The sequence below is a fragment of the Crocuta crocuta genome, unplaced genomic scaffold (genome assembly GCF_008692635.1).
Source record: "Crocuta crocuta isolate KB4526 unplaced genomic scaffold, BGI_CrCroc_1.0 scaffold152, whole genome shotgun sequence".
NCBI classification, from domain to species: domain Eukaryota; kingdom Metazoa; phylum Chordata; class Mammalia; order Carnivora; family Hyaenidae; genus Crocuta; species Crocuta crocuta.
In genome coordinates, this window is record NW_027528798.1 from 3,988,320 (window position 1) to 4,008,431 (window position 20,112).

A 20,112-nucleotide genomic window follows, 5' to 3' on the forward strand; every position below is an offset into this window, starting at 1 on the left:
GACCATTTTCAAACAAGTCTTTGTGTGGACATATGTTTTCATTTCTTTGGGGTAAATAGCCGAGAGTAGAATTGCTGGGTTATATGGCAAGTACATGTTTAATTTTTAAAGAAAATGCTAAACTGTCTTCTAAAGTGACTATCCCATTTTTGTACCCCACCAGCCATCAATGAGAGTTCTCATTGCTCCATAGCCCTGGCAACAGTTGGTCTTATCAGTCTTGTACATTTGATTAATTTTAGCAGGTGCATAGTGGTATCTTACTGTGGTTGGTTCCCTGTTTCCGTGTCTTTCTCTATCTCTTGTCCCTGTCTCTGTCTTTGTCTCTCTCCCCTCCTTGCTCTCTCTCTCCTGCATGTACCTATGGATCAAGGTTCAGAGGGAGGGACAGCCTCCACCTGGGAGGTTGCCAAAGACAATCCAGGAAGGTGCACTGGTTATTTTTCATAGAGGGAAGTTGGATCCTAGGACTCTCCAGCTCTGAATGCTAGCTGGAACCCCAGGACAGAATCTGGCATCTCTAGACATGACCCTCGCCCCATTCCTCACTGAGCCAGTATTTCTGTTTGAATTAGTAAATATTTGCCAGTGCCTCACACTCCCCACCATCCCAACCCCCCAGCCAGCCATGCTTCTGACACTCAGGCCCAGAGGAGAGTCCTGCCCTTATGTAGGAGAGGGGCTGTCCCAGAGAGACAGACACCCTGACAGACCCCTGCCCTGAGGCAAGAACAGGCTTCCACAATGGGGCGCCTGGGTGGCTTAGTCGGTTAAGCGTCCGACTTTCGCTTGGGTCATGATCTCGCGGTTCGTGGGTTCGAGCCCCGCGTCGGGCTCTGTGCTGACTGCCAGCTCAGAGCCTGGAGCCTGTTTCAGTCTGTGACTCCCTCTCTCTCTGACCCTCCCCTGCTCACGCTGTCTCTCTCTCTCGCCTAGAAATAAAAAAAATATATATATATTTAAGAAAAAAAAAAAAAGAACAGGCTTCCACTGGCTCTGGTTCTGTGCCTTGTGTTTTCACACATGTAACCTCACTTCAACCCTGTGAGATGGTTCCTATTATCAGCACTCTTTTATGGATAATGAAATTAGACCCAGAGTCAGCACCTGGCAGAGCCGGGATTTGAACGCAGGAGATCTGGCTCTTAAATCACATCTTCCAGGGATATGGAATAGGATAGCAGTTGTGAATAAGAATCTTCCTGCTCCTCTTCCTCCATTAGCTCTACCTACATAACTCAACTCCACCTGCCCAGGAGCCCAAGGGCCTCTTGAGGGCAGTGCTCCGTTTCTGCCCTGTCACTTGAGGAGCCTCAAGAGAGTAGGCCCACATGAGAAAGTCACCCCCAAAATATACCCTGGGTATACTGGGTTCACTGAGTCAGGAGAGCTGGTATTTGAACGCAGGGCTGCAGAGCTCCACAGCCCCAGCTCTTTCCCTTCCCTGGGATTGTCACATCATCCACAGCCCTGCAGGGCACTCTCTGAGCCCGCCTCCCCCCGCCTAGGCACTAAGCATTGCATGTTAGGGCTGGCCACCAGCCAGAGGAGGCAGTCCACTGAGGTATTTATAACACAGCCCTTTAGAGATTGGTTGTACCAAACAACAGGGGCTTTATTATACATTGCACAGCTTCTGTCCACAGTCAGTTGTGAGGGGCATGGGGACAGTGGTAAGAACTGGGTCCAAGGTCCTGGGCTGGGTGGCCTGTCTGCTCCTGGCATTCCCTGCTACAGCCACTGGTAAGACATACCAGCAGGGCCTGCAGAGCTGGGAGCCTCAGGGTTAATGGGAAGACTAGAGTAGAGGGCAAGAGCGAGGTAGGGGCAGGGAGGGCTGGGCAGCCTCTGAGAAGGAGCCCTCAGTTCCAAGAATGCCAGGGGTTGTACAGCTTCCCAGGCAGGAGTTCTGTCCTTGCTGTCGTGTGTGTGTGTGTGTGTGTGTGTGTGTGTGTGTGTGTGTGATCTCCAGAGAACATGATTGTCCTTATGTTTTAAGGGCACCCAGGATTCATGTAATCACTAAGATAGACACAGAAGTCACTGTCATGAGAAGAGGCTTACTCACAGTTCCTAGAAACAAGAGGCATGCAGGGAAGCATGGGGTCTGTCAGGAGGCTCTGTGGGCAAGAGCCTTTGTTGTTTCCCAGAGAAAGAACAGGCAAGGCTTCAAATTGGCTCATTTGAAGATTTTCAGTGGGCTCTAAGGCATAGGGCTGTTCCTAGCTGTGTGGTACCTGGCCCTCGGGTGATTAGGGCAGTTAGTGGTGGAGAGTCTGAGAAGTCCTCACTGTAGGTGGCTGGGGGCCTGGGCTCTGGATTGGTTGGTTTGCCTCGGAAAGGTACACCTCTCAATGAGTTGTTTACTCACTGTTACCTCTAGGAATTGGCTAGCCCTGGAGCCCACAGTCCATCCAGAGTCTGCAAGACTCCCCTCTGTCAAAACCTCAAAATAAAGAAAATGAACAGACATGGTTATTGCACTTAATTTAGCAGATGAGGAATCTGAGGGTGAATGGCTAGCCCAAGCAAAGCCCCACAGCGGGTCTGTGGGTCTTGAGAGAGCCTCCCTCAGGGGACTGGTCTGGCCTAGAGGAAAATGGTAGCCATGCCAAGGCAGGAGGAGAAAGTGGGAGGTAATCATAGGGCCCATCTCATGGGCTTACTGGGAAGGTTAGTCCGAGCGTTGTGTTCAAAGACCTCAAAACAGGGCTCATAGAGTCGGTGCTCAGAGAGCCAGTGTTTAGTGAATTCACTTGCCACTCCATGGCCCTCTGTCCTGCTCTCAGGGACTGAGGTCACTCAGCCTGAAGTGGACACCTCCCTGGGCCGTGTGCGAGGCCGGCAGGTGGGCGTGAAGGGCACAGACCGCCTTGTGAATGTCTTCCTGGGCATCCCGTTCGCCGAGGCACCTGTGGGGCCTGGCCGATTCTCAGCCCCGCGCCCAGCGCAGTCCTGGGACGGTGTGCGGGATGCCAGCACGGCCCCTGCCATGTGAGTAGCCACGGTGGAGGCGGGCAAGCAGGCAGGTTGCCAGGGTCTCGATGTCAGGGCTGGTGGGCTGACCCACTGGCCCTTGGGTTCATCCTTGGCCACAGGTGCCTGCAGGATCTGGAGAGAATGGACAACAGCAGATTTGTGTTGAATGGAAAGCTCCAGCACTTCCCTCTTTCAGAGGACTGCCTGATCCTCAACATCTACAGCCCAGCTGAGGCCACTGCGGGGGCCAGGCGGCCGGTGTGCAGCCCAGGGGGCCCTGTTTGCCCATCCAGTTCCACCCTGCCCATCCTCTCTCCAGCCCTGTTCCCGTACTGCCTGAGGCGGGATTCCCAGGAATGCCCCAGGTTGATGTCCCAGGAGCTGGGGGTCACTACCCCATGGCTTCTCTGCAGGTCATGGTATGGATCCATGGGGGCACTCTGGTGAGCGGTGCTGCCACCTCTCAAGACGGGTCCGCCCTGGCTGCCTATGGAGATGTGGTCGTGGTCATGATCCAGTACCGCCTGGGGCTCCTTGGCTTCCTCAGGTAAGGTGACCGGCTTGGTGGAGGGCGCTGCTGGCACTGGGGAGAGGAGCTTGTGAGGGGAGTTGGGGAACTAGGGTGGAGGTCCAGAGATTGAATGCAGATTTCTCAGGCAAGCAGAGTGGCTGGAGACCAAGGGCCCCTCCCCCATGCCATCTGGGGTAGGGAAGGAGGCTCCCCATTGCTCCACCCTGAAGAAGGGCTCGACCAGAGCCAGAATTATACAGAGAACTTGGTCCTTTGGACTGAAAGTGTTGGCTCCTGGTCTGGGGCTAGGATCCCAGCAAGCACTGGAGGCAAGGAGAAACAAGCTCTGGCAGGCACTTGAGAACCAGCCCTGGCCAGCTGCCCAACTGGACCCACCCATACCATGTGCTGGGCATGTGGCTAGGAAGCATGCCTCATAGCCAGGCCAGACTTGGGAAACGGGGAAGGGTCTGCTGTCCTGGTGGCTGCTTCAGGGCCAACCTGCAAGGTCTGAGGACCGTCTGTGAGGGGAGCCAGCCTGCACTAACCACTGCCCCACTGTGCCCCGCCTCCAGCACTGGAGATGAGCACGCACCTGGCAACTGGGGCTTCCTAGATGTGGTGGCTGCTCTGCACTGGGTGCAGGGGAACATCTCCCCCTTTGGAGGTGACTTCAACTCTGTCACCATCTTTGGCAATTCTGCCGGTGCCAGCATCGTCTCTGCCCTGGTGAGTCACCCCAGGGGGCTAGCAACAGTATCTCCTACGGTCCCAGACCTCCCAGCTCTTCTGCTCTCATCTGACAGCCGTCTGTCCTCTACACTGCTTCCAGGTCCTGTCCCCGCTGGCTGCAGGGCTATTCCACAGAGCCATAGCACAGAGCGGAGTCATCACCATTCCCGGGTTACAGGCTTCTGACCCAAGGCTCCTGGCTCAGGTCTGCCTGTCTTTCGTCCTCTTACCCGAAATGTACCTACCACACCCCCCACCCCTGTGCTTGTCCTGATGTCCCAGAGTGAGTGTCACTGGCAGGGAGCCCCTTGTTAACAGAGATGCAAGAAGCATACGGCCTATGGAATCTCAGAGAAAACCACCAATGCCACCAGGGCACAAAACGATTCGGGAACCCGTACCTCCAGCCTCACTTTGCACTGACTCCCAAACCCTGCTCAGGCCTCAGCACCCACTGTCATCCCCTTCCTGCCACACTGGCCATGTGAACCAGTCTCTCTGAACCCTATCTCATTTCCATATTCACTCTGGCAAAACTTTCCTGAGCCCTCTTGGTCTGGGAATATAATTAACTAGTTAATGACACTGTTCTCAGAGTGGTAAAGGGGACTCGGCTACCCACACAAATAATGACACTATTATGAAAAAAAAAATTAAAAAAAAAATAATGACACTATTATGTAATGGGGGACACACAAGGTGCCTGGGAACCACCCAAGCTGGTGGGTTGGTGGAAGTTCTCTGGTCAATCCCAAGTTCCCATCTCTGACATCACTGTCCCATCTTCCCTATGGATGTACCTCTTCTCTATGGGAGGCAGAGGGCTGGAAGGTGAGGGGTGAGGAGTGAGGGAGAGGCAAGATTCTTATCTGTCCCCAGAGCTTTGTGGACTCCGTGGGCTGCAGCTCTACCTCCTCGGCTGAGATGTTGCAGTGCCTTCGGGAGAAGCCAAACAAGGAGCAGATCCTTAACATGAAGTTGGTATGCCTACCTCTTGGGGGACAGGCAATGGCACAGAGGGGTCCTGTCCAGTTCCTGTGAGAGCAGAGAGGCAATCAGCAGTCTGGGGTGAGGCTTGGGGCAGCCACCACTGATGGGAAAGGGCTGAGGGCCGGACCTGGCCTGGGGCCATGAATGCAGAACCACCCCTGCCCCGAGGGCAGGCCCTGTCTTCTAGGGAAGAGGCCTCCCTATTTCCCCTGGGTCCTCTAACCCTGGTGACCTCTATCCCCTGTAAGGCTCAGCCACCCAGGAATGCAGCCAGGTGAACCCTGGGATGCCATCTTTTAAGGCATGGGCCTGACTGGGAAGACCCCTGCCTTGCTTTCTCCTGCAGAACACTACAGCTGCCTACACCATCGATGGCGCTTTCTTTCCCAAGAGCCCCAGGGAGCTCTTGAGGGAGAGGAAGTTCCACCCGGTGCCCTTCCTCCTGGGTGTCAACAATCATGAGTTTGGCTGGCTCATCCCCAGGGTGAGTGTCCTCTGGCTGTTGTGTCCTTCAAGGCCCTGTCCCAGTCAATCCTCTTCTACCCCAACGTAGTCACCGCAGCCTATGACGTGACACTCCCATTTGATAGGTGAGAAAGTAAAGCTCAGAGAGGTTTAAGGGACTTGCTTAAGGTTATGCAGATTAATTTTCCCAAAGCAAATGTTTTCTTCCTGGGAACCAACTTTTGCACAAAGTAGCCTTCTGGGCAGTACTGATTCACAGCATACTCTTGCCTTGGGGTCTGCTTTACACATCAAGGTCTATGAGACTGGTTAATATGACTCTGTGTCTGAGAGACTAATTACCTGAGACTTTCAGGTTTCAGACAACAACAAGCCAGTGCATAGCCCAAGTGCCTTCCAGTCCCCCAGTGCCTTCCAGATATATGGGACTCCCCACACAGAGTGTTAACATCATACTTTCATTCCAAGCATCTTTCCTAACACTCTTCTTCTACCCATCTTCCCAGTGATTAACTTTAATGACTGCAAAACCTTCCATAAAGGAATCATAATAGTCCTTAATTTCTGCACTTAGGCACTTTCTAGTTTTACAACTGAAGCTAAGAGGGTGGTGAACATTTTTAGTCCACAGCTTTTGTCCTTTGATTTATTCCTTTGGAATTGATCCCCAGGAGGGGGACATTTGGGTGTTTGCTGGATGACAGGCTCATGCAATCTTGACACTCAAGGACAAAGCCTATAGAAGTTTCCAGGCCAGACGTGTGTATGTGTGTGTGTGCACGTGTGTGTAATGGCTGATGACTGTAAAGGGGAAACGGTACCCTGGACTCTGGTAGGTGGCCTTGGCCCCACACTGTCTACTTAGAGCCATGAGTGGAAGAGTGAGAAAGATCAACCTGGCTGGTCTTGTCCCAAGACCTGGACAAGCCTGCCTGGAGCAGAATGCTGTACCTGGGACTTTGTAGGCAAGATGTGTCTCAGTAACTGGGTGGCTCAGGGGGCTATTCACCTCCTTGCTGATGCAGAAATTATCTTCACTCTCCTTGTTATCCATGTGGGCACAACTGTAGATTTTTCAGCCAACCAGATGGTTACTAAACGTCCATGGTGTAAGCTTTAACCGTGGAAAGTAATCCATACCCTTTGTGGAGAACTCTCCACCTCTTACTTATTGCCACTGGCCGAGTACTTTGCAGTACTTTAGTATATCCACAAAGTCTTGAGACCATCACCACTATCTTATTTCAGAACATTTGCATCACCTTAAAATTCAGCCCCTACCTATTTGCAGTCACTTTGCATCCCACCCTCCCCAGGGCCTGGCAGCCACGAATGTGCTCTCTGTCAAATCTGTGAATTTGCCTATTCTATACATTTCAAATAAATAGAATCCTACAATATGTAGTTTTTGTATCCGACCTCTTTGACCTAATACGATGTTTTCAAGTTTCATCCATCTTATAGCTCATATCAGTATTCATTCTTTTTTATGACTAAATAGACCCTTGTGTGGCTACAGAACGTTTTGTTTATCCATTCATCAGTTGATAGGCATTTGGGCCATTTTTACCTTTTTGGCTATTATGGATAATCCTACTATGGACATTCATGTACAAGGTTTTATGCAAGTATGTGTTTTAATTTCTCTTGTTATACACCTAGGAGTGGAATTGCTGGGTCCTATAATAACTCTATTTAATCATTTGAGGAACTGCCTGTTTTCCAAAGTGGCTGTACCATTTCACATCCCCCCCAGCAATGTATGAGGATTTCAGTTACTTCACATCCTCAACAACACTTATTAGCTCTCATTTTGATTAGAGTCATCCTAGTGGGTGTGAAATGGTAATCTCGCTGTGGTTTTGATCTGCATTTCCCTAATGACTTATCCTGTTGAGCATCTTTTTATGTGATGATTGGCCATTTTTACATCTTCTTTGGAAAAATGTCTATTAAAATCTTTTGCCCATTTTTAAAGTGGATTGTCTTTTTATTGTGGAGTTGTAAGAGTTTCTCATATACTCTAGATGCAAGTCCCTGTCAGATAGATGATTTGTAAATCTTGTTTCCCATGCTGTGGGTTGTCTTTTCATTTTGTTATAGTATTCTTTCCAACACAAATAACTTAAATTTTTATGAAGTACAATTTATTTTCTCTTTTATTGCTTGTCCTATTGGAGTAATATCTAAGAATTGATTGCTTTATCAGATTTACCTCTAAGTTTTCTCAAAGAATTTTATAATTTTAGCTCTTATGTTTAGGTTTATGATTCATTTGAAGTTAAAATTTTGTATATGGTGTGAGTGACAGATTCTGTTGCATGTGGTTACCCAGCTGTTCCTGAATCAGTTGTTGAAAAAACCTTTTTTTTTCTTACTGAACTGTCTTGACACCCTTACTGAAAATCATTGGCCACAAACATAAGGGTTTATTTCTGGACTCTCCATTCTATTTGATTAATTATATGTCTGTCCTTATGCCAGTACCACACCATACTGATTACTTTAGTTTCGTAGTGAGTTTTGAAATGGGGAAGCGTGAATCCTCTGACTTTGTTCTTCTTTGTTCTTCAAGATTGCTGCATTACTTTGCTAGGGACCACAGTCAGGGTGGCTTAAACAACAGAAATTAATTGTCTCACCATTTTAGAGGCTTGATGTCTGAAATCGAGGTGTTGGCAGGTTTGGTTCCTTCTGAGTACTGTGAGTCCATGCCTCTGTATTATTTTTAGGTTGCATCAGGCATTCCATGGCATTCTCCCTCTGTCTTCACATTGTCATCCCTCTGTGCCATGTCTCTGTGTCCGAATTGCTCCTTTTCATAAGGACACTAGTCATATTGGACTAGGGCCCACTCTAATAATTACCTTTATAATCATCTTGACCACCTCTCTAAAGGCCCTGTCTTTAAATAAGGTCACATTCTGAAGTACTGGGGGTTGTAACTGTGCATATCTTTTTGTGGAGATACAAACCCACCCCTAACAATTGTTCTGGTCATCCTGGGTACCTTACATTTCCATATGAATTCTGATTAGCTTAATAATTTCTGCAAAAAAGGGGCGCCTGGGTGGCTTAGTCAGTTAAGCGTCCGACTTTCGCTTAGGTCATGATCTCGCGGTTTGTGGGTTCGAGCCCTGTGTCGGGCTCTGTACTGACTTCCAGCTCAGAGCCTGGAGCCTGTTTCAGTCTGTGACTCCCTCTCTCTCTGACCCTCCCCTGCTCACGCTGTCTCTCTCTCTCTTAGAAATAAATAAAATAATAATAATAATAATTTCTGCAAAAAAAAAAAAGTGGCTGAGATTTTGATAGGGATCACACTGAATCTATAGACCAGTTTAGGAAGTATTGCCATCTTAACAAGATGAAGTCTTTCAACCCATGAACATAGGATGTCTTTCCATTTACTTAGGTCCTCTTTAATTTCTGTAGTTTTTAAAAAAAAAATTTAATGTTTTTTATTTATTTCTGAGAGAGAGACAGCATGAGCAAGGGAGGGTCAGAGAGAGAGGGAGACACAGAATCTGAAACAGGCTCCAGGCTCTGAGCTGGCTGTCAGCACAGAGCCCGACACAGGGGTCGAACCCACGAACCGCGAGATCATGACCCGAGCCGAAATTGGACACTTAACTGACTGAGCCACCCAGGCGCCCCTAATTACTCTAGTTTTTAATGGACAAGGCTCACCCTTTGTTAATGAAATTGATTCCTAGTGGGGTTTTTTGATGCTATTGTAAGTGAAATTGTTTTCTTCACAACATCTTCAGGCTGTTCATTGCCAATGTATAGAAACACAACTGATTTTTGTCTATTGTTCTTGTAGATGATCATTTTTAAGAACTTTGCTCCTTTAGCCTCTTTAGTTTAGTCCTTTAATGTTTAGTGCAGCTTAACATTCCCCTGTGGGTATGCACTCTTTGTGTTTGCACATCTGTGGGTTTTCTGTTCCTGTTTTCACAGTGATTAACAAAGAGCACCATAGCCATGAAACTAACCTTAATAGCTAACACTTTACAGTGCTTACTGTATGCCAGGGTCTTCATAGTTACTACTCCAGTCTTCATAACAATCCTATGAGGCAGGTTGTTGCCATTCTTCTTTCATGGATTAAGAAACTGAGATACAGAGAGTTTAAGTAATGGGTCCAGGTCATGGATCTAGCAAGTAGCAGAGCTGGGATTTGAACCCAATGACTGTGCCTTTAAAATTGTAACATATAAAGCCAACATTTCACTTTAAAAACAACATTTTAACTTTCCCTGTAGGCCTTGCTAAGCACTTGAGGGTCTTGATGCTATTCTGTGAAAATGTTGAACACATTTTGGGACTGTTATGACCCACATGCCTGTTGTATTTGGCGCTCTTTCCTCCCTCCCTGATTTGAGGTTTATCTTTTCAGGCCTATGGACTTGTGGGCTTCATCACACTTGGCTCTGTTCACAGAACTGTGAATGCTTGCTTGCTCACGGTTGGGAGTAGGGGGTGGGCAGTGATCAGGCTGTGCTGAGAGGACCTTGATGTCCCCACAGGGCTTGGGTCTCCTGGATAAGATGAATCAGATGAGCCTGGAGGATATGCTGGCAATAGTGAGACCCTTCTTGACCATTCTGGTGAGTCAAAAGAGAGGAAGTGGTAGTCCAGTGGGTATCCTATCCAGAATAGTAGGGCAGCTTCTTCCTCCTGCCCTCCAAACCTCACAGCTACCCACACACCACCAAACCCCTTGGTCCAACTGCTGACTTTTAGTTCCACCTAGAAATCCCCTTGGACGTGAGTCAGTGTGGTTCTCAGAGGAAGATCATCATCATCATTTTCATCATAGACTGCCCCTTACTGAGCCCATATTATATGCCAGAGACTGTGCTGTGCTGAGCACTAGGACAATAATCTCCTTCAATCCTCACTGCATCCCTGTGAAATACTTTCATTATCCCCATTTTATAGAGGGGTCAAGGTCTCATGATAAGTTAAGGGCAGAGGCAAAGCTTGAGCCAGCTCTGTCTAATCCCACAGCTTCAGCTATTAGGATCATCCTGTCAGATGTGGAGCAAATTGGATCTGGAGTCCAATCCCAGCCTTGGCTACCTGTCCTCAGTTAGCCTAATCCCTTTGAGCCCATTTCTTCATCTGTAAATGAGGATAAACCTTCCATACAAGGAACTGGATGCTGTATTTGAAAAGTCTGCTAGGGAGCTAGTATTGAAAGGTGCTCAATCTATGCACATTTCCCTCTCCCTTCTTTGGAACCCCAGAGCCCTCTCCATTCATACAACCTCATCACTGTTCTGGGGCTCTGTGGAGCCCCCATGATTTGTTCTCTCAGCAACTTCCTGGTTAACTTCAACCGGGCAATAGCTCAAGACCAGAACCCGTAGCTAGGAACTTTACGTAGTCTGCCAAACAACCCTGCCAGGCAGGAACTGATTTTCTGGGAGGCTCAGCAACCTATCTGAGATCACATAACCAAGCACCAATTTCAGAGCTAACATTTGACTCCAGGTCTGACCTATTCTGCCTAGACATTATCTAGAACCCCCAAGGGAGGCAAGGGCTGGCCCCTGGCACATGAGCCCTGGAATATGAAGAGGCCATGCTGGAGGGTATGAGGCTTCTTTGGAGGGTCTGCTGGGCTGTGGGAACTGAGCATGCCTGAGCCTGGCCTCTTGCCCCAGGATGTGCCCCCCGAGGTGATGCCCACCATCACAGATGAATACCTAGGCAGCAGTTTCAACGCAGAAGCCATACGCAACGCCTTCCAGGAAATTATGGGTGACATCATCATTATCTTTCCTGTCTTGAATTTCTTAAGAAGCCTTCGAGGTGAGCCTATCCCTGTTCACCTGCTCTACCCTTCCCATTTTGGCCCAGGAATTGGGTTATCATAGGCATTACCACACCCTGATGCTACCCCTACACCCCGCTTCCTCTCTAAAATGCAGCATTAACAATAATGAGAGGTGACTCTGGCAGGTCACTCTGCAGGGGAAAAAAAAAATCAAGGCTCAGAGATGTGCAGTGGGGATTTGAGGACGACCTGGCTGTGACATGTGTCACCCCATTGATCGCCAGGATTGATTCAGCTGATCTGACTGGATAGGCGGGTGTCCTCTTCCTCCCTCATCGCTCCATGTGTGTCCCTCCCAAAGCCACACAGTCAAGGACAACCTTCCCTGGTAGAGGAAGGCCATTCTTCAGTCAAGGGTATATGAGTAGCAATGGTCCCCTGCTAGAACCTCTAAACAAGCTCTCAGAAGGTGCAGTGACTTGTCTAAGGTCATCCAACAGGGCCCATCCCCAATTCTCAGGCATTCATTGATTTTTCCCATGTTCGGCACCTCTCCTGGGAAAAAAGTCTTGCTTCCTCCAAGCCTAGTGGCTAGACTCTGACACAGCCCTAGAATAGCACCAAGTTCCTATCTTTGTGACCTTAGGCAAGATACCTAACCCCTCTGTGCCTCAGTTTCCTCATTTGCAAAGTGGTGACAATAATAGACTCTAACCCATAGGTTGCTATGAGGATGAAATTAATGATTGCACATTAAGCACATGGAATGGCTCATAAAACCCAGCAAGTGCTCAGTAAATGTTTGCTGATAATTATGGTGTCATCATCAGAATTGTTACTGGGGTTGGTGTTATTGGTGTTACTCTCAGAGGTAGGACCTGATCAGGCTGAGGGTACCTAACTCTGATGCCACCCTCTCTCCACAGATTCTGGAGCCCCTGTCTTTTTCTATGAGTTCCAGCATCGACCCAGTTCTTTTGTGAAGATCAAGCCAGACTGGGTGAGGGCTGACCATGGGGCTGAGATTGCCTTCGTATTCGGGGGTCCTTTCCTCACGGATGAGAGCTCCCTGCTGGGTGAGGACAGATAGACATGCGATCCCTGGGCTGTAGGCTCCAATAGGCTAGGGTGGGGCTTGTAGGCACAGAGATCTCCAGTCAGCACAGGGAACCCTTGGGTTCCCTCCAGGACCCACTTGACCTTGATCCAGGTCGGTTCCTCCCCCAGCCTTTCCAGAAGCTACAGAAGAGGAAAAGCAGCTGAGCCTCACCATGATGGCCCAGTGGGCCCAGTTTGCCCGGACAGGGTGAGTGAACAAGCAGGTACACCTGGCTTTGGGCCTCTACCAAGCAGATCTTCCCCCAGGGGATAAAGCAGGTGGCCTTTGCCTTCATTCATTCATTCTTCCCACCCAGGAGCCCCAATGATGAACAGCTGCCTCCTTGGCCTCCATTCAACCAGTTGGAGCAATACCTGGAAATCACCCCGACACTACAAGTTGGCCAGAAGCTAAGAGAAGCGCGAATGCAGTTCTGGGCAGAGATACTTTCTGCCAATTTCCAGCAGCGGCAGCAGAAGAAGAAGAGCAGGAAGGCCCAGGAGGATCTCTGAGGCAGAGAGTGGGCCTTCTTGGCTGGGAGCTAACCCTAGGGGTGGCAGAGTCCCAGCAAAGCAGCTTCTTTCACCCCTTGCTAAGAAAATTTAACTCAAACCAAGCTGATGTATCAATATGTCCCTTAAGGAATCAGCCCCTCCGTGACTGGCATTGTGCTCTGTTGAAATGTCACCTGCTTCCCACCTTAGGGGCCTCTGTACAAACTCCTCCCTCTTCTTTCCCCCTTGCTTCATAGCACATTCTAGCTCTTTCCTCAATCTCCCTCCTCCAAGAACCCTTCTCTAGGCCCGAGTCTATGTCCATTACAACATAATCCACTCCAGGCTAACACTGTCTGTATCTCTGTCTTTACCCTCTCTGAGAGTAGAAATCAGCTTGACCCCACTCTGAGTCTTCCACACAAGGATCAGGAGGACCTGGAGTCAGGGATGTTTGAAGAGCAAGTAAAAGACTGAGAGAGTATGTGAATGGTGGCTGCTGGATGTGAACCCAAGCTCTTCAGCCATCAAAACTATGCTCAGTCCTACACAGATGTCCTCCTTGGCCAGAAGAGTGAATGGACTCCAAAGGCAGTCCTGGGGTAGGAGGAAATCCTGAGACCTCAAAAGATCTAGCCCAGAATGGATCTTAGCCCCGAAAGGCCTCTAACTCAGGCTAAAAAGAGATCCTTTTCTCTGTGCCGCGCACACTTGTGCCCTGTTCCCCTGAACAAGACAGAGCAGAATCCAGCAGGGCCAAAGCCCTGACTCTTAGCCTCTGAGGTGTCAGCTTCCCAGCCCTAGCGCTTCAATCCTTTATGCCCTGGCTAGGCTCCTCCCTGCCCTCCCAGCTTGGGGAGACCAACTTCTGTGGGAGCTCAGCACAGCTTCCACAGCACCTAACCAGGACATGGCAGAAGAGATTGGGGGAGGGTGTCTGGACTAGTGCATCAGTCAGGCTGTTGTCACAGAGAAAAGAAGAGGACTACCCACACAGGCTACAGCAGGTGAAGAGAGTACAGAGGATTTGGGCAGGGGCAAACCTTTCTTTTTTGATGCACTCCCTTGGAGCATCTGTATTTTAATACTTATCTCATGGACTCTCCCTGCCCCCACTATCTTATCCTACAGGTCTAACCCCACCTACACCCTTCCTCCATCACACTCAGTTCCTGGCCGCCGAGGGTTACATGAAAAACACTTGCAACTGGGACCAGTGCTGTACCGGAAAGTCCATTTTGGGTAGGGTGGAGACATAAAGCCAGAAGGACACTGAGTGATGCCACTCCCCTGCTCAAGAGCTCCCTGTGATTCTCTGTCACCCTTAGGGCAAGTCTAAGTTCTTCACATGGCATTGAAAGCCTTCTGTTGTCGCCCCCCTCTCCACCAGGGAAGTGCGTCCCCACACGCCAGTAGAGAGCCTGACAAGTATATGAGCCCCAATCACAGTGTGTCACTAGGGACACAGAGGGCCGTAGGGGTACAGAGACATAGGCCAGCCCTGACATGTGTGCACTCTCGCTCTGAGCTATCAAAATAAATAAATAAACCTTAAAAAAGTAAAGGGTACAGTTAAATGATTTTTCGTATCTAATCTACTTTCTGTCTTTATTGGTTTCCCTATTCTGGACATTTCGTATAAATGGAATCATATTATACATAGTTTTGTGATCGGTTTCTTTCACTTAGCACAATGTTTAGCTGTTCGGCCATGGCATAGCAAGTATCAGTACTTCATTTCTTTTGGCCAAATAATATTCCATTTTATGGATATACCACATTTTGTTTACCCATTCATCAACTGATGAACATTTGGATTGTTTCTACCTTGTAGCTATTATGAATGATACTGCTCTAAATGTTTGTGTACAAATTTTGTGTGGACATGTTTTCATTTCTCTTGGAGATATATATATATATATATATATATATATATACATACACACACATACACAGAGGAGTAAAATTGCTAAGTTATATGGTAACTCTTATGTTTAGTCATTCGAGGAACTGTCAGACTGTTTTCCAAAGTAGCTGTCCCATTTCACATCCTGACCAGAAGTCTATGAGGATTTAGATTTCTCTACATCCTGGGCAACATTATCTGACTTTTTTCTTCCAGCCACCCTAGTGGGTGTGAAGTGGCATCTAATGTTGGTTTGATTTGCATTTCCCTGATGGCAAATGATGTTGAACATCTTTTCATATGTCTCGTAACCTTTTAAATATATTCCTTGGAAAAATATCTCTTTGTATCCTTTGCCCATTTTTTAATTGGGCTGTCTTTTTGTTAAGTTGTAAGAGTCCTTTATATATTCCAAATGCAAGTCCCTTAACAGCTACTTGTATATGATTTGCAAATATCCTCTCCCATTCTGTGGATTGCCTTCATTTTCTTTACTCTTTTGCATGGGGCTATCCAGTCATCTAATACCATTTGCTGAAAACACCATTCTTCCCACCACTGAATGATCTTGGCACACTTGTCGAAAATCAGCCAAGCAAAGATACTATGGGTCTATTTATGGACTCTAAATTCTGTTCCATTAATTTATATGTTTGGCTTATTCCAACATCTACCACCCTCTCTTTTTTTTTTTTTTAAATGTTTTTTTTATTTATTTCTAGGAGAGAGAGAGAGACAGCGTGAGCAGGGGAGGGTCAGAGAGAGAGGGAGACACAGACTGAAACAGGCTCCAGGCTCCGAGCTGGCAGTCAGCACACAGCCCGACGCGGGGCTCGAACCCACGAACCGTGAGATCATGACCTAAGCGAAAGTCGGATGCTTAACCGACTAAGCCACCCAGGCGCCCCATCTACCACCCTCTCTTGATTGCCATTTGTTCATAATAAGTTTTGAAACAGGACACTATGAGTCTGCCTACTTTATCCTTGTTCATGATTGTTTTGGCTATTCCATTCCCTTGCATTTCCATATAAATTTTAGAATCCACTTGTCAATTTCTACCAAGAAGTCAGCTGAGATTCTTATAGAGATGGCACTGAATCTGCAGACCAATTTGGGGACTGTGATTTTACCAACTTAACAATATTAAGTCCTTTCACACAAACATGGAGTATCTTCCCATTTGTTTACATCTATTTTAATTTGTTACAAAATGTTTTGTGGTTTTTAGAGTATAAGTTTTGGACTTCTTTTGTTTGGGAGCCTCCAGGCCATGGAGGTGTCCCAGGAGTTATCAAGTCCACAGCTAAGCTGAGGCTGTGCTTTCTTAAGAAGCACCTGTGGATACAGAAGTGGCCAAGCACACTGGCCAAGCCCCTTTGGGGGGGGTCCTATCTGTATCTACCATCCATGGCTTGGTGTTGGCTTCCCCCACCCCTGGCCCTGGCCTCTAGGCTTCCTCAGTGCTGGCCATCTATGAATCCTTGCTGGCCAGAAGGTCCTGAAGGTTCCTTAATGGTGCCGTCCTGACAGACACACACTCTCCCTAGGTCTGTAACGACTACCTTTAACGCTGTTTGGAACAGAGAAGGGTAACTCCCCTCATTTTGATATACCCTGGTGAGGGTCACTGCTGACCTGCTTGAGCATAGGATCTCAGCTCAGTGAGAGGATCCCTCCATCTTTGCAGGTACCCTTTACTGCCCCCTGTGGCGGGATGTCATGTCAGAACCCTGGTGGGTCCAGAACCATGCCCCCTAACTTCATCCCCGGCCCAACTGCTAGGCCAGTTCCAAGAGACTCCTCTCTCCAGGACCTGAGATCTGGCCTCTAAGAGCATTCCACCCCTAGGGCACCTGGCTGGCTCAGTCAGTTAAGTGTCTGACTTTGGGTCAGGTCATGATCTCATGGTTTGTGAGCCCCACACTGGGGTCTCCACTGTCAGCACAGAGCCTGCTTCAGATCCTCTTCTGCTCATCCCCGGCTTGTACACACGTTCTCTCCCTCTCTCTAAAGTAAATAAACATTTTAAAAGGTCTTAACAAAAAAAAAAAGAACACTCCACCCACTTGTCAGACATGTCTACTTATCTCAAAAGCCCAGTAGTGGACCAGATGGGGCTTCAGTCTTCCCCCACAAACAGAGGAAACTGGGTGACTCAGGACAGGTGCCACCTAGTGCTACATATCAGAATCACAGATTCTTAACCCTAAGATAAGGTTGCACCAAGGACATCTGGCTGACCCAGCTACCCATTCATCAACCCCCCTGCCCCATGTGAACTTTGCATGGAGTGCCTCTTTCCTGAGGCAGCTGGTCTGGCACAACTGCTCCCTATAGGGACCAGTTGAAAGGTTGTTTCCTCTTCAGGAAGAGATGGCAGGAGTGGAACCAGCTATTGGCAGGACCGCACCTTAAGGCCCACATAGAACTGGCCAAGTTGCTGCACAGCTGGGTGGAGGAGACTATATATGACTGGTCCTCAGGCCTAGCAGGTAGATTCACAGTCCTGTCTGCCTTCTCTACCACCCCCTTCCCTTGTCCTCCTCCCCCAGTGTGGCCCTTGCTTTGAGTGACACATGCTTAGTGCATTCAGGTACCTTTCAGGTAAACTAATCTTGTCAGGTCCTAGGCAGAAGAAACAAGTGGCTCTGTCATCTCCGTCAAACAGGGCTCCGTACTCCTAATGATGTGACCATACGTAGCCCACAGGGGAGTCTGGCAGAGGGAGGTAACAAGAAGGTGAATACGGTCCAGAAAGAGGGACATGGTCCATACCAGATAGAGCTTCTGGAAGTCACTACTTCTTTGGTTCTGCCTTCCCTGTCCTCCCATCCCTGCTCTCTTGAACCCCACACTGATGGTGAACTCTCCACTAATGTTATTAAAGAAAACATAAAAAATACAGAAAAATTAAAGAAAAAATCAAGATTGTTAATGACTCTGCAACTCAGAAGCAACCACTGACACTATTTTGGCATTAATCCTTCCTGTTTCTTTAGACAGCTTTGGAGTCTATGCTCTGTGGCTAATCTGGTCATATTCAATATACAATTTCAAATTCTGCCCTTTCCAAGTTATTAAACTACAGCCTTTTCCCAAGTACTGATGACAATAGCTGACATATTCGGTTTCCCCTGTTTTAAGTAATTTCCCTGTTTTAGCCCATTTAACCTTATTGCAATTGTATGAGTTAAGTAGTGTTATTATGCTGATTTTACAGATGGAGTAACTGAGGTTCAGAAAAGGTAAGTGACTTTCCCAAGGTCATACAGCTCATGATGGGCAGTGCTAGGATTCAAACCCAGCCTGGCTCAGAACCACCACACTAAGCCATCTCCTGCTACTGAGTCTTAGAGAACATGTCATTCCTGACTGTGTAGCATATATTATATAATGTAGATGCAACATCCCTTATTCACCCATCCCTTCTGGTCATGTTGGGTAAGACTACTATCAACAAGGTTACAGAACACTCATCATATAAACAATTTTTTGTGTTTTGGATGGTCTCCCAGAACAAATTTCTCGGTCAAAAGACAAGGCAGTTTTAACTTTCTTGCTCCATGTTGTTCAGCGATGTTAGGAAAGTCTGTCAGTAACATGCCTGCTACCAGAGCATGAAGACACCTACAATAAGTAAGCTTGTAACAACAGTAAGCTTGTAACAGGGAAGGAACTTTGATGTGTTTACCAAGACCCCACGATGCAGTAGACATGGAAGTCCCCAAGCCACAGCAGCACATGAGAATTTTAGACCACAGAAAATGGTCTGAGAACCATTTCTGCACTTCCCAGGCCCCGTGGCCATTCAAGGCTTAAAAAACAGAGTTTGCAGGGTTGGGGGGAAAAAAAGAGAGTTTGGGGCACCTGAGTGGCTCGTCAGTTAAGCATCCAACTCTGGCATTTGGCACAGGTCATGATCCCAGGGTCATGGGATCGAACCCCATACCAGGCTCCATGCTGAGCATTGGAGACTGCTTGGGATTCTCTCTTTCTCTCTCTCTCAAAATAAAAATAAATAATTGAAAAAAAAATTTGGCAGTGGAGGTGTTAACAGAGAGATTTTTTCTCTAGAAAGAGCTGTTACCTCCCTGTGAATCCTCATCCCGCTTCCTTCCCCTCAATCTGTGGGACTCCTTTTCGGGAGACCATGGAGGAGGGTGAAAGGTGCTGCCCACCATGGGGAAGCTCAGCCAACTGGAGCCTGACTCCACCAGCTTGTGACCACAGTGGGCAGGGCAGAGGGGCTGCAATGGGAAGGGCTGTGTCCCTCCCAGAGCGGGGCAAGGGGTGTCAAAGGGTTGCCCGTATAGACCCTGAAGGACTGGAGGTCACCTCTGGTCTGTCTCAGGCCTCTTTCTTAGAGGGGCATAGAGCCTGGGAAGAAATGCTGGGCAGAAAATGCCACACTCCTCGAGACTGAGGAAGGATCACAGGATAGGAACTGGGGGAGAGGTATCCCAAGGAAGGGACATCTCTGAAGAACCCACAAAACTGGCCATGAGGGAAGGAATAAGCCTTAACCATCTGCCAGGCCTCCAGAGCAGGAGGCCATGGATCAAGGAAGAATAGCACCTTTCCCCTACCTTTCCCTCTCTGCTCATTCCACCCTGCTAAGCAGAGGCATCCCAGAATCCCATCAGTCCCTTGTTCTCAAAGGACACCAGGCTTTGATGGGAGATTGGGAAGGGAACAGTCTCAACTTTGAATTAAGATGGGACTCCACCTTCCTCCCGTCCCCCTTCCCCAATCTGGGCCCAAGTGCTTCCAGACCTCACTGCCCCAAAAGGACCTTGAGCCTGTGAGGGCAGCAACCATGCAGGAATGGTTCTCCCTGGGGCTTTTGATTCCTGACACAGAGCCTGCCACTTCACGATGGTCCTCGCTGAGAGAACCAGGCTGTGTGAGGAAGGGTGGAGCATTGCCTGTAATGCAGGGCAAAGCAGAGGGGGGCAGGGAGGCCTGAGGCCCTTAAATCCACACTAAAGACACCTGGGGACTGAGGGGCAAAGTGACCAGGTGCTGTGCTGCAGTCTTAGCACCTACTGTGCGCTCAGAGCTTGACTCACACTGCAGCTATAAGCCCATTGCACAGATGAGCACGCCGGACAGACGTTGCAGACTGGTCAGTTTTTTGAAGAGCCAAGA

The 20,112-nt window shown here is 48.4% G+C and overlaps 1 protein-coding gene across 7 annotated transcripts; it reads left to right on the forward strand.

Moving 5' to 3' along the window:
- The first annotated feature begins 1,660 nt into the window (after positions 1 to 1,660).
- Positions 1,661 to 14,619, forward strand: CES3 (carboxylesterase 3). Of its 7 annotated transcripts, none has more exons than XM_077755530.1 (13): positions 1,662 to 1,743; positions 2,790 to 2,994; positions 3,099 to 3,237; positions 3,393 to 3,526; positions 4,066 to 4,219; positions 4,323 to 4,427; positions 5,102 to 5,203; positions 5,559 to 5,696; positions 10,207 to 10,287; positions 11,350 to 11,497; positions 12,389 to 12,538; positions 12,690 to 12,768; positions 12,878 to 14,619. In XM_077755530.1, exons 1-13 carry the CDS (start codon positions 1,662 to 1,664, stop codon positions 13,071 to 13,073), a joined length of 1,713 nt encoding a protein of 570 aa, XP_077611656.1. In that variant the 3' UTR covers positions 13,074 to 14,619. The 7 variants fall into 7 exon arrangements, with proteins under 7 accessions (XP_077611660.1, XP_077611656.1, XP_077611659.1 ...); XM_077755533.1 differs by having other exon boundaries at positions 12,389 to 12,462; positions 12,878 to 12,968; XM_077755532.1 differs by lacking the exon at positions 2,790 to 2,994 and having other exon boundaries at positions 1,665 to 1,743.
- The last annotated feature ends 5,493 nt before the right edge of the window (positions 14,620 to 20,112 follow it).